This window comes from Branchiostoma lanceolatum, chromosome 15 (genome assembly GCF_035083965.1).
Source record: "Branchiostoma lanceolatum isolate klBraLanc5 chromosome 15, klBraLanc5.hap2, whole genome shotgun sequence".
In the NCBI taxonomy this organism is placed as follows: Eukaryota; Metazoa; Chordata; class Leptocardii; order Amphioxiformes; family Branchiostomatidae; genus Branchiostoma; species Branchiostoma lanceolatum.
Window position 1 is genome coordinate 11,604,407 of NC_089736.1, and position 16,780 is coordinate 11,621,186.

General features: G+C 39.4%; 2 protein-coding genes and 1 long non-coding RNA gene across 3 annotated transcripts; all 3 read left to right on the plus strand.

Moving 5' to 3' along the window:
• Positions 1-1,256: 1,256 nt before the first annotated feature.
• On the plus strand, positions 1,257-5,915 carry LOC136421120 (CUB domain-containing protein 2-like). The gene is made up of 5 exons (XM_066408271.1): positions 1,257-1,380; positions 2,568-2,798; positions 3,625-3,765; positions 5,329-5,480; positions 5,904-5,915. Exons 1-5 carry the CDS (start codon positions 1,311-1,313, stop codon positions 5,913-5,915), a joined length of 606 nt encoding a protein of 201 aa, XP_066264368.1. The 5' UTR covers positions 1,257-1,310.
• An 83-nt stretch (positions 5,916-5,998) lies between these two features.
• LOC136420816 (uncharacterized) lies at positions 5,999-7,718 on the plus strand. Its single transcript, XR_010753317.1, has 3 exons — positions 5,999-6,089; positions 6,302-6,415; positions 6,705-7,718. It is a non-coding gene; the product is annotated as an uncharacterized lncRNA (long non-coding RNA).
• Positions 7,719-12,282: 4,564 nt separating this feature from the next.
• LOC136421121 (uncharacterized) lies at positions 12,283-15,956 on the plus strand. The gene is made up of 5 exons (XM_066408273.1): positions 12,283-12,352; positions 13,274-13,364; positions 13,988-14,079; positions 14,419-15,156; positions 15,724-15,956. Exons 1-5 carry the CDS (start codon positions 12,283-12,285, stop codon positions 15,954-15,956), a joined length of 1,224 nt encoding a protein of 407 aa, XP_066264370.1.
• The last annotated feature ends 824 nt before the right edge of the window (positions 15,957-16,780 follow it).

Sequence of the window (16,780 nt, forward strand, 5' to 3'; positions counted from 1 at the left end):
ACACTTTGTCATTTGAACTTAGGAATGTAATAAATGAAGCATTATTGTAATAGGAACACAACATGGGAAGGGAGAAAGACAGATTTTTTTGTTCCTACCCTTGTTAGTGCATACAGGGCAGCACTCACAGTTTCCTTGCTTTTTCTGTAGCATGGTATGTTTTCAGAGGGAGGGGTTGCTAGCCCTTCCCTTTTAGCATGTTGGAGGCCCCCTCAAACACGGACGCCCAGGTTACGGCCCTTCTGAAAGACAGATGCAGCCCTAACCAAGATGCCCAGGATTCAAGCACTCAGCTAAAAACTAAGGCCAAATCCTATTTACTTGTGACTTTTTGGCGCCCTTCTTTTCTAAAAAGCGTTGCCAAAGGTTTGAAACTATTTACACTCTGACGGTTTCTGACCCCAAAATCCGCTATCTGAGTCCCGAGCTTGAATAGTAAATCCTTGAACCGTCGCCTGTGTTGTTGTCGGTCACCCCTCGACAGATGAGAGGCACTTGTCATGCTTTTGTCTCCATTGTGTCCCTAACGGTTGACAGTGCATCAGAGGGGTGCTGGGTTACTGACGACTAATCAGCTACATGTAGGTCTGGAAGGGACAGTCCACAATATGTTTTCAGGGCTGGGGTTGCAGTACTAGCAATTATAATGGAACCACTGCTATGTCTCGATGTTGTGCCCTTGGGAAAGGCACTTAACATGACTTTCCTCACTCCCCCCAAGTGTGATCATGAATGGGTACCTGACTTCGGTTGGGGAAGGTCGTATTGAGGTCACCTGCTGGCACCGAATGGCAGCCGCCCAGTTCCACAAAGTGCAAGTGTGGAGCAAAATATGAATCTGTTGTGTATTATGTGATTGTAAACCCTGCAGCGATTCAGCACTGGCTGCCATTGCACGGGTAATTTCTGACCAATAAACCAATGGAAAACAGTTCACTGTGATTTCACTATGTATTTTCTCTCTGAAAATTCAAACATTTTGGGCCCAAATGGGGGTTAGAGTGTCCCACGTCAATAGACAATAAATTCTTTAAAGTGCCCCCAACATAAGACAAATTAAACAGACATTAAGTGAAACATAATGATTGCCTTCATTGTGTCAGGTTGAATTAATATGACATGTATTTTAGTAAACCAATTGTAGACCAAATACACCAATTCATGTCACATGAATCTTATGTCACACTGTATTGGGAGGTGTATCTTAATTAGGCACAAACAAATAATTGTACGGTCTGGACAATTGTGCAGCAAGATGTAAATTATGCATTGTTTGTTCCTGTCTAGTTCTGGTATCAGCAGACGACAACATGGGATTCTCAGATGCAATGCTGACACTTTTTCTGCTGTACTTCCTGGCTTCTCCTGCCACCAGCACAGGTAAGTTTGAACTTAATTCAGTTTGTCACAATTTTCATACATCGCATGCTTTTGTTGAGATTAGAATATCATGGTCAACCCTGGATTCAGCAGCCACTCAAGGGGCTGAAAAATACTGTAAATCACTTTAAAGGCACCCAGAGCATTTTAGGAGGCTTGAAAACTGGAAATATTGTAGTTACTGTAATCTTGACATTTGATGCCACTGTTTACCACATTTGCATGCGGATTTCTTGATTCAAAAGTGCTCAAAAGCGGCACAAAAATAAGCTACATGGTGATCTTTTAGTTTCACGCGCCTAGTGTAAATAGACCGATACCATAGCCCCGCCCACCTCCGTCAAAACGTAGAAATGCAATATCGAATCATAAAAATGCAAATATTTGACGGACATGCAGTCACTCTCTCATTGGGCGAACCGCTAATGTGACGGACAGTCAGGGTCAGTCTACTAGGGCTTGGATTTTCTATCAGTTCTCACCACACAACGACATCGTATCTTTGCTCCTTTAGTGTCGATATGTAATAGTAGTGTTATTGAAACTTACTATGTGTAGGAATGACTAGAAATTTGAGTTTTTTAAATTCAAGTTTCAAGCCTCATAAAATGCTCTGGATGCCTTTAATATAGCGGCAGGAAAATATAGCAGTTGGGGGAAAATGCAGTAGGTCACGGCACTTAATTTCAACGGTGGGAACAAACATTACTGACTGGGGAGTGTCTCAAATATTAGTGATAAAATATTGGTGATGATGAAATTTTAGCTGTTGGCGAGTGAACATTAAATCAGCTAGAATTAAGTTACAGTTAACAAATCAAGAATTACAGTAATGTTTGCTGAGGACCGACAGGTGGTTGCTCAGGACAGGGTGGGGTTCACTATGTAAATATGAATAGGACAGTGTTCTGACTGCAGGTGGTTGCCTGCGACAGGTGGTTGCCCGACCAGGTTGGACTGCACCTGCAAACTAAACCAATAGTTTCTTCAGTCTGTCGAAACAAATCGTTGAAACTAGTCAGAAAGTAACATGAGGTAAATGTACACTAAAAAAGATTAATCTTTAGGGCTTGTTTCTTGTGCGCTTAATTCCTAAAACAGAAACAACTCATGTCACAGACCAGTCAGCTAACAATTCCCCACAAATTTCAAGTAACTTTTCTCCTCAAAATAACTTCCATTTCCAGAGTGTGGTGGCTCTCTGACGTCCCAACATGGCGTCATCACCTCTCCGAACTACCCTGCCCCCTACCCCACGGAGACAGACTGCACCTGGAACATCACCGTATCACAAGGTCACGTGGTGCTCTTGACCTTTGACCGGATCGACCTCAACCCTTTCCCGGATGCACCAGAGAAATGTTACCTGCATATGATCGAAGTTTACAACGGCACCGAGGAGGCTACAAACTTGATGGGTAAGCTACAATTGTTTACAAATAACGTTAATTGTATTATATCAGGTTAAGGCAACACCAATCTAATTTCTTGGTTAACGGATTTTAATTTTTAATTTTAGCAACAACAAAAAAATTATAAAAACAGAAGGCTGGGGTGAAAACATGCCCCTGACCCTGTTCACACCCTAAAACTGTGTGCACCAAATGAAAGTAAAAACAGTCCTCTGAGATTCAGTTTTCATGTTGTTTTTCCAATCTATCATTTTTTTTAAATGCTTTTTTTATTGGGTTAACCAAGAAAATAAATTGGTGTGGCCTAAGCTACAATTGTTTACAAATAACGTTAATTGTACTATATCAGGTTAAAAGATAGAGAATCCAAAGAAATATCCTCTAAAATGCTGTATCATTAAATGTTGGCAGCACACAGAAAAAAAGTAGGATCTTTTGAAATTCTTATTCGTTTCAATATTCAATTTGATATCTATTGAACAACAGCAAATGAATATTGTAAATGTTGACATTTTCACAGTGGTTTAATGTTTGCTTTTTTTGTGATGACCTCTTCTCTGCAAACTTAAAACTGCTACAAAAATGTTTTGTTCTGTTTTTTGACCACCTAGCTCCCCCATTATTTGAACCACAAACTTAAAACCACCGAAAATACTCTGTTTTCTCCCTACTGCAAAATCGAATCCCAGCAAAACTTAACGGCGTTTACAGTATACTGGTTAAAGGTTGCGCTTGAAAGTGGTGAATTTCTGACCAATAACAACAATAATGTCATAATTATACAATGTGTCAAACTGATCATGTGATGGAAACTTTACTTTATGATTGACAGGTAAATTTTGCGGACAGACCCCGCCCCCTGCACTGATGTCTGGAGGGGACACCATGGTCGTTAAGTTCCTGTTGGACAAGTGGAGAAGGAACGACGAGCTCTTCACAGGTTTCTCCGCTTCATTCAAGGCAGTCCAACCTGGTAAGTTACCAGAGTTATCAGTGGTGAAAACTCATTTAAAGGCACCCATGGCCAGAGCATTTATGAGGCTTGAAAACTGGAAATATTCTAGTTGCTGTAATCTTTATGAAATTGACAGTTAATGCCACATTTCCGTGCTTATTTTTCATCAAGTGTTCAAAAGCGGCACAAAAATTAACTACATGGTGATCTTTTAATTTCACGCGCCTAGTGTAAGTAACCAATACCATAGCCCCGCCCACCTCCGTCAAAACGTAGAAATGCAAAAATTAAAACATAAAAATGCAAATATTTGACAGACATGCAGTCACTCTCTCATAGGTCGAACCGCTAATTGTGATTGACAGTTAGGATCAGTCTATTAGGGCTTAAATTTTCTATCAGTTCATTGAACACAACGACATTATATCTTTGCTGATATGTAATGGTTTAGTGTTATTGAAACTCATTATGTGTAGGAATGACTACAAATTTGAGTTTTTCTTATTAAAGTTTCAAGCCTCATAAAATGCACTGGATGCCTTAAAGATTCTTACTACTGCCACTAAATTATGTCATTTCCCTGTGCTATTTATATGCTGACTAAGCCTCTGCTGCAGACTCCCCTCTGCTCAGTTTTCAGAAAACATGCAACCGAAGAAATTCCGCAACCAATGCTAATTAATGCTGACCAATCAAGTATCATATAAAACCTAATCTCCAAGCAGATCTATCAGTGGCAAGGCAGTATCAAATTCAAAAGGGCCAACCAGTATCAAAAGACACCGGAGATCTGCCATCACTCAAACAGGGATGATCATTTCTTTAAAAGACTGCACACAGGCTCCCCCCTGAGGTGTCGCCAAAAAATGGTGGATTTTGATACTGATAGGCCCTTTTGATACTGCCTTGCCACCGATAGATCTGCTTGGAGAGTACATAAAAACCTCTGATCCAGTGTATAAACTTGTTGTGCTAGCATATACTAGGCACGTGACTTATTAGTTGAATTTTGGTTGCCAAAATTTGTCAAACTCTATTGGCAAAGCATAAAAAACATTGAAAACCCAGACTTTCAGGCACTCTTTTCATTGTTTAACCTTCTCCCTGCTGCCTGACCCTGTAACCAATGCAAATCTGGTGCTAAACAGCTACCTTAGCAGGCTGTAGGTTTAAAATGTGATTGTTAGATGGAGACTAAGTCTGGGTCAGTGCATTCATGTCCTTGGTGCTGAAAAGGGGGTCCCTAACCTAGCCATGCTTTAGAACCAGAAATCCTTTTTTCTATATTAAAGATTGATATTTTTCATAGCCATAGGTTTGTGCTATCTCTTGTTTGTTGTGATGTTCTAGGTTTTAAACTGATCTACATGATAATCTGTGGGGGTATGTGGCGTAACGGCAGGGTGTTTGGCCCCAAACCCATAGGTCCTGGGTTCGAACCCTGCGATGTCACCGATCTTGTGCCCTTGGGAAATGCACTTAACACGAGGTTGCTCACTCCAACCGGGTGTCAAGAGCTTGATTTTTACATTTATATAAAATTCTCATTAAATTTCAACTTTTTAATTCTTCTCTGTATAGAGCTGAACTCAGGCTGTGGTAATCTGGCCCTTCTCACCAGTCAGACTGGCACGCTAGCATCGGTCAACTTCCCCGGTACCTACAGCAGTGATGCCGCCTGCAAGTGGGAAATAGCAGGCACCAATGTCACCCTCTCATTCCACAGTTTCCAGGTAAGTCACATGTTGAAAATTCTATTATTTTTGAGAAAATAAAGAGAAGGACCTAATGTATTCCATATCAATATTGTCATACCTGGGCTGCAAAAATGTTCAATATGGGTACGGGTGTTCCGCATTGTGTGATAATTTTCTACAATAACTTGTAGTATACAGTCCCGGCCCTCCTGTGTGTTCCGATACGACCCGCGGTCGGGCCGGTACCTCCGGCGATACGGAATACCCCGTGTTGTTTTCTATATTTACCATCCATTGAACCCCTTGCCACCAAGTGAATGAGTATACAATGTAGGACCATCCACTCTAGATAGCTTTAAACAACATTGCTTACAGCTAGATGTGCAAAGCCTTGGTGTGACAGGTCGTTCAGTACTAGTGTACTGTAATAAACGGCTTCTGCGCTGCATGCCTGTGAAGCTGGTGTGTTAAGTCAAATGGCGGTTATATTAGCTATATAGATATGGATTATACAGATATCCGCTGTTCTGTTAACCAATATATATTATACTCAACAGGTTGGCGGCCCCTACCGTGAGTGTTCAGGGAACACCAATGACAACCTGGCTGTGTACGAGGCATCCGGCAACAGAAAATCGCTCATAGGTAAGCCGAAGAGTTCTTAATAAATGTAAAAACATCCTGGATCCAAATTTATATCTTTCCAAAAATGCAGTCACTTATAGTATTCTTTATACCAAGATCTCCCCCCCCCCTGGGAAAAAAAATCATCAATATAATTTGTGATTTTCTGCACGTAACTCACCAATGGAAAACAACATCTCCTTCAAATTTGACAAAGCAAACCTTTATTGCAGGTACGTACTGTGGATGGAACAAGCCAGATGATATCCACACGGACGGATCCATGATTGTCGAGTTTATGTCAGATGAGACTGTGAACGATATGGGTTTCTTCGCCACTTATACAGGTGAGAAAGATACCAAATCATTGTATTTGATATGCGATGAAGTTTATTACAAAGTCATTACATTTTACGATTAAGAGGCGTTCTATTACTTTAGTATCGGTTATCTGATATTCTTTCCTGATTTTTATTGCAATTAACAGCACAGTTTTGCTCATTTGGCAGCTTTCTTGTATGATTTACAGCATTTATTAGTTACAGAATTACTTTTTTCTAGACCAACAGAAACTGATGTGTGTGCGTATCTCATCCATATGGCCTAAGAATAAAATGCAATATTTGTTGTTAACAGCGACAGTTCCGGAGCCTACCGAACGCCCCGCGACAATTGGCGAAGAAGGTCGACCTTGGGGGAACGAGACCTCGGCTGGAGTTCACGTCACCCTCGGAGGGCTTACGCTTTTTAGTTGCCTCACGCTAGCTATCAAGCTATAGTTTATAACACACAGAATTTTTTGATATGCTGTACATGCATTTAAGTTTGCGGTAGTTTAATGTTTGTGGTTTTGGCGGTAACCTCATCACCGCAACTTTAAAAAGACAATGCAAAAACGCTTGTTCTGTCTATGCCTCTAGTTGCCTCATGCTAGCTATCAAGCTATTGTAAGCTACTTGCAGAAGCTTTTGATATACTGTACAGTTGCATTTAAGTTCACGATGGTTTATTGTCATCACCGCAAACCTAAAAAATCAATGTAAAAATGCTCGTTCTGTCTTCTGCCTTTTGGCTGTGAAATAAAACCAGTGAACACTCCATTTTCTCCCTGCTGCGAAATCAAATCCCAGCGAACATAAAATGCTTTTTTTATAGTATCATGTAACAATAAGAGCAAACTGCAATTTGCATTCACTGTTTTGTGGATACTTAATCAAAATGCGGCAAATCATTTTTAAATTACCAGTAGCAGTATGTGTGAAGGATTTTCTACTTGTCAAGTGATAATATATATTGATTGATTTTGTAGCAAAATTTGGTTAATACATTCCTTTGAATCCATCAACAAAAACTTATTATGAGTCTCAAATCATTCTTAATAAAACAATTGTTTTCATCATTGTATTTCCAGTAAACCAATCCATTCATCTTTTTCTAAATTTTAATTTTGTACTTCATATTCGGTTATTCAAAGACCTTAAACCTGATAAAAGTTGCTACAAGTAATCATTTTGTGTGTGGATATTCTGTTTGGTTTCAAGAGTTCTAGTTGTTTTTAAGATATGATGTATACAATTGTATAGAATCTGTGTGGTCAGGTTGCACTGATATAGATTGTGAACTATAAATAAAGACATTTTCTATAAAAAGTTTAATTGTTTAAATTTGCTCATTTACTTCACAGAAACATTATTTACATAAAAAACATAACTATAATTCATTTACTATCATGATGGTTATAACATCAAATTCTGGTGAAGAAATAACAAAACTGCCACCAGGGAGCAAAAATGTCAGCAATAATATTTACCACAGTTACACAACAGTATATTATTCAGGCTATTTCAAAACAGTTCTCTATCATCTGAAATTGTTGCTGCAGATCTTTTCCCTTGTACGTTTTTATAATGCCATATCGTTGGAGTGTTGAGAGAGAGTGTCACCCGTAAAGTTAACGTAACATTGTCCTCTGTTGAGTCTTTTGAACGCTACATTGTAGTTCATAGTGTGATATCTTCCTCTTGCTAATACTCAGACCATTTTGTTCCTCGTTGATTTGATGAGTATGATCAGTCCTTGTGAATCAGTACTGTTTGCTCTGTTTTGTCAAAATTTCCCCATCTCCATCCTTGATCTCAGAGTAGGTGTGATGTTTAGATGGATCATAAACATTTTCATCCTTTATTTCACAGTACGTGTGAGTAGAAAATGTAGGAGAGCAATGAGGGACACTCAGTTCATCTCGATTGTAGCTGTTTGAAGGACAATCCAATGGTTTGTTAGCCGTTGTATTTGTTGGATAGCTAGCGAGGCTTATGTGTTACACCGATATTCGGACGTGTTACACTTGTACTGCCTACTGTTCCTAATCCTTGCTCGGTAATATCATCACAGTCTTCATCCTTGATCTCGGAGTAGGTGTGATGTTTAGATGGGTCATAAACGTTTTCATCCTTTATTTCCGAGTACGTGTGAGTAGAAAGTGTAGCGGATTGAGGACGGCCCGCCACTTCCTGGAGATCAAGGTTTGCTACTGTAACAGCGATATTCGGATGTTCAACACTTTCACCTCTTCCAGTATTTGGTACATTTTGAGCAGCAGATTTGTTATATCTGACCTTGCATACAATAACCACAATGACTATGGCCGCAATTATAAGCAAACTAGAGGAAACAATGATTACAAGTGGAATATATGGAAAGATCGTTTCATCAGTAGTTAAGTGCAACGTTACATTAGACTGAATCGTTATGTTGTAGCCACATGTCGTCGAGTAGATCTGAGTCTTGTTATTAAGCTCTGTATCTTGGATATCTTTAGATATCAAATCAAAGTTAGAAATGGAATTAGGTTTTGTCATGTTCGTTAACCTTGTAACATTGATGATGTTCAAGTTTTCTGTGTCTAGCTCAATAGATTGTCTGTAGGGCTCACTCTTGTTAAATTCTGTGTCTTGAGAATCTTTACAAATCGGTGATGGAGGACACTTTGAATAGACAGGTCTCTCGACACCTTGAAACAATTTCGAATGTAATAACCCCCCGTTGGTGAAAAGTACAGTGCACGAGTAATTGGTCATGGTGACATCAGTCATGTTTTCTTCAGTACTTTTCCTTGACTCTTTGCTTTGCAAGTCAGGATCATCATTTTTGTGACTAGACACCAATTTGAAAGCAATACCATAAAAATGGTCATACTCTGATATGTTTCTTCTGACACCAACAACCTGCAAACCAATGCCACTTGTCTTTGTCACACTAATAGATACACCGTCGTGTCTAGCCGCCCAAGCTTCGGGACATAGATTATACGAAGGTAGTATCTCGTTTTGTGATACAAATCGTTTTGCCTGAGCAACGATGACAACAAGCGGCAGTTGGATTTTTAAGGGCCCGAACAGAAGCTTTGTCTGTGGCGGTTTACACGCACATTCTTTTTTCCAGAAGGGGAAGACCTGAAGCTTCTCGACTTGTTTCCACTGGATGTGAAACTCTTTTGTCTCTGTTTTATATGTGAGACATAAAATCAAGTCATCAACGTGAACAATCACCACCTGGTCTGACCAGGGTAGACCAGTTTTGTCCAGTGTTAGGTTCCACGTCATCTTGTCCAGGTGTTGCCCCCCAACACGGACAATGTTGAGGTCGAGCCCCAATAGCATTTTCTGGTCCAGGCACTTTAGAAAATTTCGATCTAAGTTTAAGACTCGTAGCTCAACTAAGGAACTGAAGGCATTTTCAGAAATGAATCCAATCTTGTTGTAACTCAGATTCAGTCTTCGCAGGAAGGCAAGGCCTCGGAACCAAGCATTTTCAACCTTCGTCAGCAGATTGTTAGATAAATCCAACAGCTCAAGAAACTTGATGTCTTCAAAACAGCCAGGCTCTAGTTTGGCAATACGGTTATTTGAAAATGACAAGTCGACAAAGATTTCATTTGAAGCACCGAAATCAGCGAACCAAGCTTGCTTCAGCTGAGGTAGGATATTGTAATCTAGATGCACAGATTGCAGTTGCGAAAAACGGCTGAAAGCTCGGTTTTCAATTGTGTTTATGCCTGTATATACAAGGGCAATGACGACCAAGGAAGAAGGATTGAATGTTTGTAAAGTTTCTGATGTCAGTTTTCCTACGTCAACACCTTGCAGGGCAACCCATTGGGCAGCCGGGAGGGATTTGTTTGGTGAATTTAGTTCCGTTTCATGGTCAACCCAATTGTTTACACAGAATATGCACGTTACGCTATCGGTATAAAGACCCTCACCAACCTTGATATTGTCAGGCAAACAGGTTTCCGTTGCTTGTACGGAGCACCCTCAAAGGTCAAGTGCTGACGCAGCATTACCAACAACACAAAAGATCAACAGGAGCCAGCTAGGCCGCTTCATACTTGTCCTCCTTTGCTGAGCCCAGTAACCGAATGCTTTTGAATCTTCTATAGAATGACTTTTAACTTTTAAGGTTTTCCTGGTGATGGTAGTACCTTTTGAGGCCGTAGGGGCAGTGGGTTGTTATCCACTGTGTCTAGGGCAGGCTATTGGAAGGCAGATCACATCTCCTTCCGCCGATACCGTTGGATGGCTTCTTGGTGATAACAAGTGTCTAAAGTGAATGAACTAACAACCTTTCCTAATGTTTGCCAGCTGTGTTGTAGATGAGATATAGAAATAGAATAATCAAGACATAGAATGAGTAGAATTTGCTACGACTCACTGACCGGACGAAACCAGCAAAAACTGACAGAAACGATGCAGCGTTCTGAGCTTTTCTATGGTTCTTCTTGCTAGACCAATCAGTCTGCACCTGTGTTAACCTTTAGCACACTGAAGTAGCCGTCTGGCACCCCATTCCCTATTGGTTACAGAGTTAGTCAGCAGGGAGAAGGTTTCTATCCAATCCTATGACAATAAACGAAGGCCATGTTAATAAACATATCACACTTGCCAATTGAGATGCCATTAAAAACGTTTCTGGATGAGGAGGTCAGGGTAATGTCAGTCTACTAGCAAATATCTTGTGTAACATGAGTTCAGAGAGCTCATACCTCCAGGAAATACATTGTTCTACTGCAGTACCAAGGTTGGCCACCAGAAGGCCAAAATTTAACTTGACTGTCAGGACTACACCAATCCACATACCAAATATCATGGCAATCAATCAAGAGGTTCTGAACATATTGCGCCGGAACCGCACACACGCAAACTGGCCTAAAACAATACCTCCACTTTTCATGGAGGTAAAAAGTGATTGGTCTGGATCTTGGTTGTCCTACCTTGACAAATATAACTGTCTGTGTTCTGGATCATTACATGCAGGGTGGTGAATAAATGTATCTGGGACAGTTAAGTAACCATTCATTTCCTTTCAACGTCTAAGGCCACACCAATTTAATTTCTTGGTTAACGGATTTTTAAAAAAAACTTTAGCACACAAAAAAATCATGAAAACAGAAGGCTGGGGTGAAAACTTGCACCTGACCCTGTTCACTCCCTGAAATTGTGTACACCAAAGTACAAACTTTCCTCTGAGATTCTGTTTTTCTGTTGATTTTCCAATCTAGCATTTCTTTAAAAATTCCGTTAACCAAGAAATTAAAATGGTGTGGCCTAACCCTGAGCGATGAAAAATCAACAATCATGTTCCAGCTATTCCACCAAACTGAAAAATTCAAAAATAAGTATAAGAGCTTTAGTACAACACACTATCCTGTAGCTTACGATTACATGTTTTGGAAAGTAAAGCCGTTCTGTGGAGTTAAACAGTTACTGTGGGAAACCTACAAGAGTGAATGGTTATTGTGTACATCACAAACATAGGCATGTTTATACTAGACTAACTGACATTGTGGCTGCGTAGTATTCATAAGTGTATAGACAGTTGAGAGAGATGTATACTGTTTGAAGTTAGCTGAAAGAAACATTTACCTTTAACCATGGTATGATTTTGTCATGGTGGTTAGATTTTTGTCAAATCAAACGTAGCCTAATTGACAATATGTTACAGGGTGATTTGTGTTGAAGCGTATTTAATGTAAAATTTAGAAGGCTTAATACTTTTCTTGTCCCCTATAAATGATTTCTTCACTCTGTCATTGTTTATTTTTCTACACATACTTGACATCACTGAGTAGCCAGGTGTGTTCTAACGTTCGAATACACCAAACACTGGACGGCACGCAAGCATCCCAGAAGCTCTGAGATGTGATCGGGACATCATGGCGTACATGACAGTTTTCCTCGTTTGTCTGCACATTCTTTTAATGTCAAGCGTCTGCGGATTCACAGGTAATTATCATGATTGTTGTTCACCCTGTACTAGACAGTGCCTACTTGGGCACACACATCTGTAATATAAAGGCCGCAATGAAAAAAAGGAAAGTAATCTCGAACCAGTTTAACTCAAATGAACTCAGATGAGCTAAATCTTCCACTGGTCGTGACAGAGAAGACAGACGCTATATACATGACTGTACAGTATTTACAGGTTCATTGTACCGGGGAAATTCCCCTAGCTCTTTTCGACAAGCACAATGAACATTGGACCACGGCTTAACGTCCCGTCCTATTAAAGGACTGCGACCCTTTCAGGTAGCGCCAATTTCGGATGAGTGACACAGCCAGGATCGAACCCGGGGCTTCTAGTTCCAGAGGCAAGATCGCTAACCACTGGACTAAGCATGCTACTGTACCTTAAGGTTTCCCAGTGCTGTTTCAGTAGCACTCAGGGTAGAATTTTACAGGGAGGGGTTGCTTAAAGATCCCTTTTATGCTTGAGACACCTCCTCGAACACGGGACCCCCATTTAACGTCCCTTCCAAATGACAAACAGGTAAATCAGGCATTTCATATAATCTTAAGTAGTCTAAAGATAATGCTGATTTGTTTGAATCTAATTAGATCTATACATTCGTCCAATCACTACTGGCAGTCGTGCCATTAGTTTTTGTCAGATAAACACGGAAATAAGTACACCCAGGTTCGTCGCAGTTTTTTTGTTGTACCACGTATTTGAAAACGTTATTCTCTCACAATTATGAATATTCATACGTGTCCTATTTTCAAGTAAAATTTTAGCACAGTTTCAACATGATCAATATGATGTCACAAAGTCCCTCCTATTTCTACAATAAAATGTTCATTCCAAACTTAGTGTTATAATTATATAATTATACATTATGGAATTTCTTTTCAAACATTTGATTTCAGAAAATGGCAACTTGACTGACAATGGGATGGACCAGGATGAAATGATGGGAAATGTTACAGAGTTGGAGGAGGAGGATGTACCCTTCTTTGAGTAAGTAGAAGTCAGTTTTAAGTAAAAATGAAAGGTAGTCCTTATATGTCTTTTAAATGTGTAAGATATAACGGTTACCGTATATTCCAAACTCAGACATTTCTGTTGCAATGCAAAGTGCCAAAATACCAACAGCATTGCAAAACATTCCATTTGACTATTCAAAGTAAGAAATTTAAGAGAAAGACTTATATTATATATCATAATAAGTATCTTGCGGTTATTCAGTTATCAACAATGTATTCAAAAGTAGTCACTGTATCTGAAAGGCACCCAGAGCATTTTATGAGGCTTGAAAACTGAAAATATTCTAGTTGCTGTAATCTTTATGGAGTTGACAATTAATGCCATTTGTGTTCGGATTTTTTATCAAAAGTGCAAAACAAAAGCGGCACAAAAATAATCTACATTGTTATCTTTTAGTTTCACGCGCCTAGTGTAAATACTGTAGATACTTACTATGTGTGAGAATGACTAGAAATTGGAGTTTTGGATTCAAGTTTCAAGCCTCATAAAATGCTCTGGGTGCCTTTAAACAGTCACTATGTAAGATTTGAGAGTGGGATCCGCATGCTTATATAACCTGTTTTCTAGTATGATAATTATTGCTCTTGCCCTTACAGTAGCGATGGTGACTATGATTACATGGATCTCACCGTAGACAGTATGTGTATCCTGAACTTTCTGGAACAGGGCGGAGATGACAGTCTCTTAGGTAATAGCACTATTGTATTAAAATGAATTTCATATATGTTTGAACACTAAAAGTGTTATGGCTAGATTGTATTTTACATAGAAATGGAACATGGGAGAATGCAAAACATGCAAACAATTCATCTCAGTCTGTTATATGTATACATTGCATATTGAGTTCTTTTCTTGAAAGCAAATTGTACTTCTCTCTCACTTATTGGGGATTTAAGGGTAAGGTTATCAACAGTTCTTAAGATGACAACACACAAAAATCATGCTTCCTTTCCATTTTCGAAAAGCAGAGTGTCTCTCACCATGTTTTGTTTATAGTTATAACTGTTTGGTCTTGTTCTAAATTTAGATGTAGTTTGCCCAAGGAAGTGGCCCTCTGAACCGATTCAGTTTACCATGCCAGAAAAAGAGACCGGTTCGATCTCTCCTAAGGAGTCAACAGACAGTGGCGCATCCCGAAACCCTAGCGGTGACGATATCAGAGCCTTTACAAGCAACCCAGACCATTTTGAGTCATCTAATGATAACACCAACTTATCAGCCGTGGACAAAGTTGCTGTACCGACTATCTCTACCAAAGACAAGAACAGTGGGTTGCAGAATTACGGCAAACACTCGGATGAAGACAAGGCATCACTTTTCAGTGCAAAGAACGCAACAGCCACAGCACAAGCCAGCAAGTCTTCCATGACAACAACTAAAGAGGATGACGGAATCTTGTCGGCAGTAAAGGGAGAAGACGCACCTGTGTCATCGGAAGAGCGAGAGTCTGTATTCATGTCTGACCTTGACAACCTTTTAAAGGACAGCAGCTACGGTGATGGCCAAGCTGCACCTGATGTCCCATCATCCAATGACATGCAAGGAGACAAATCCAAGCTGAAAGAGGATGGAAACACATCATTGGTCAAAGATCGTGGTTACGTCGCACTGTTGTATATCAAAGATGGTGACCCAAATAATGAAACCAAAAATGACGCAATGATGAATCAAGGAAACAGTGGAACACAAATGCACAAAGAAGGTTCTTCAAAAACCCACCAAGTACCAGCGGCCACTGAAAGGGCAATGTCGACAAATGTAGATGGTGAGAGCTTAGGCCACACCAATTTAATTTCTTGGTTAACAGATTTCTTAAATCAAATTTTAGCACAAGGACATCATTAAAACAGAAGTCTGGGGTGAAAACTTGCACCTGACCCTGTTTACTTCCTGAAATTGTGTGCACCAAAGTAAAAATTTTCCTCTGAGATTCTGTTTTCATGTTGATTTTCTAATCTAGCACTTTAAAAAAAAATTCCGTTAACCAAGAAAATAAATTGGTGTGGCCTTTATGCCTTTTCTATCTGATTTGCCTTTTTTGTTGTAATCAAACTTCATCAAAGAAATGTTGGAATCAAACAGATCAAGTGGTGACAACTTTCTGTGTTTAGAGGGTATTGTAATTTGTACAATGTTGACACAAAACTATATATTAATATAATTGTACTGTTTACATCAGGTTTACATTATCATAGGTCTGTATTAGGAATGCTTAGAGAAAAGAAAGCAGTGAATATATATTATGCACTATTTTGAAAGTCTTATGCTGTATAAAAGATGATATACAAAGTTGAACAAACAAAATTAACCTTTTGCTTCGTTTTCTCTCTAGACTCCGAAAGTCATGCTGCGATGATGATGACTGTGGAACTGTCTGTGTTCCTTGGCAGTTTGTTTGCGCTTGTAGTCTTCACTCTCTGGCTGTGCTACAGGGCTAAGAACCGTGAAGACCCGGACTCCCCAAAAAGCTGGCTATCCGACATGTTTGTTATCCCCCGGCCATGGCGTCGGGTTGGTAAGGCAAGGCGCTTTAGCTGGGACTGTGATGAGTTTGACAAAATCTAGGGTAGGAGGAATTAGCCAGGGCAGTACAATGTATGTGATACTGTAAATGTAGAAATGTTTGCAGTGGTTTTATGTTCGCGGTGTACACTGAGTCCTCATCACAAACTAAAAACCACCACAAAACTTTTTGCCCACCTATGACTGTAGCACTACTCTTGTTTCAAACGCAAACTTAAAACCACCGCGAACACTCTATTTTCTCCCTACCCCAAAATAAAAACCAAGTGAACTTGAATGCATTTACAGTAAGCTTTTTTGAGAGTAGTAAACAAAAGTGATGTCAGTACATAGTATATAACTTTAGAGAGGACTTGAATAATCTCAGAGTTTTACAATAATCTAGAACATATGAGCAACAGGATTCGAAGAACAACAGTGACTTCTTTAAAACTACTCTGGCCAACTACTAATCAAAGTATTAACCAAGACATTCTTAATTTGTATTAGATCTTACTTTCTTTGTCTTTGGTTAGTTATGATTACAGATATATCTACAGATATACAAGATCATGATCTTGTTTCTATGGTTTCCATATTTGATGTCGATTTAAAATCTCATATCATTCAACGTAACCAGAGTATGCATAGTCCTTAACACATACATGTTAACATGTACAAAGCTAAATATGATCCACCAATATCAACAGTTCTTTTAATACCATTTTTTTCTTTATCAAGAAAATGTTTTAATTATGGAAAAATGAATGTGTAAGTGTTAGACTTGTAAAGCCTGGAGTATCTCACATCAAAATAAACAGAATGCTTATCTTGAAATGAATTTTGTTGTCTTTGTTGTGTGTACTTAAAGAATGGAAGCTTTGCCT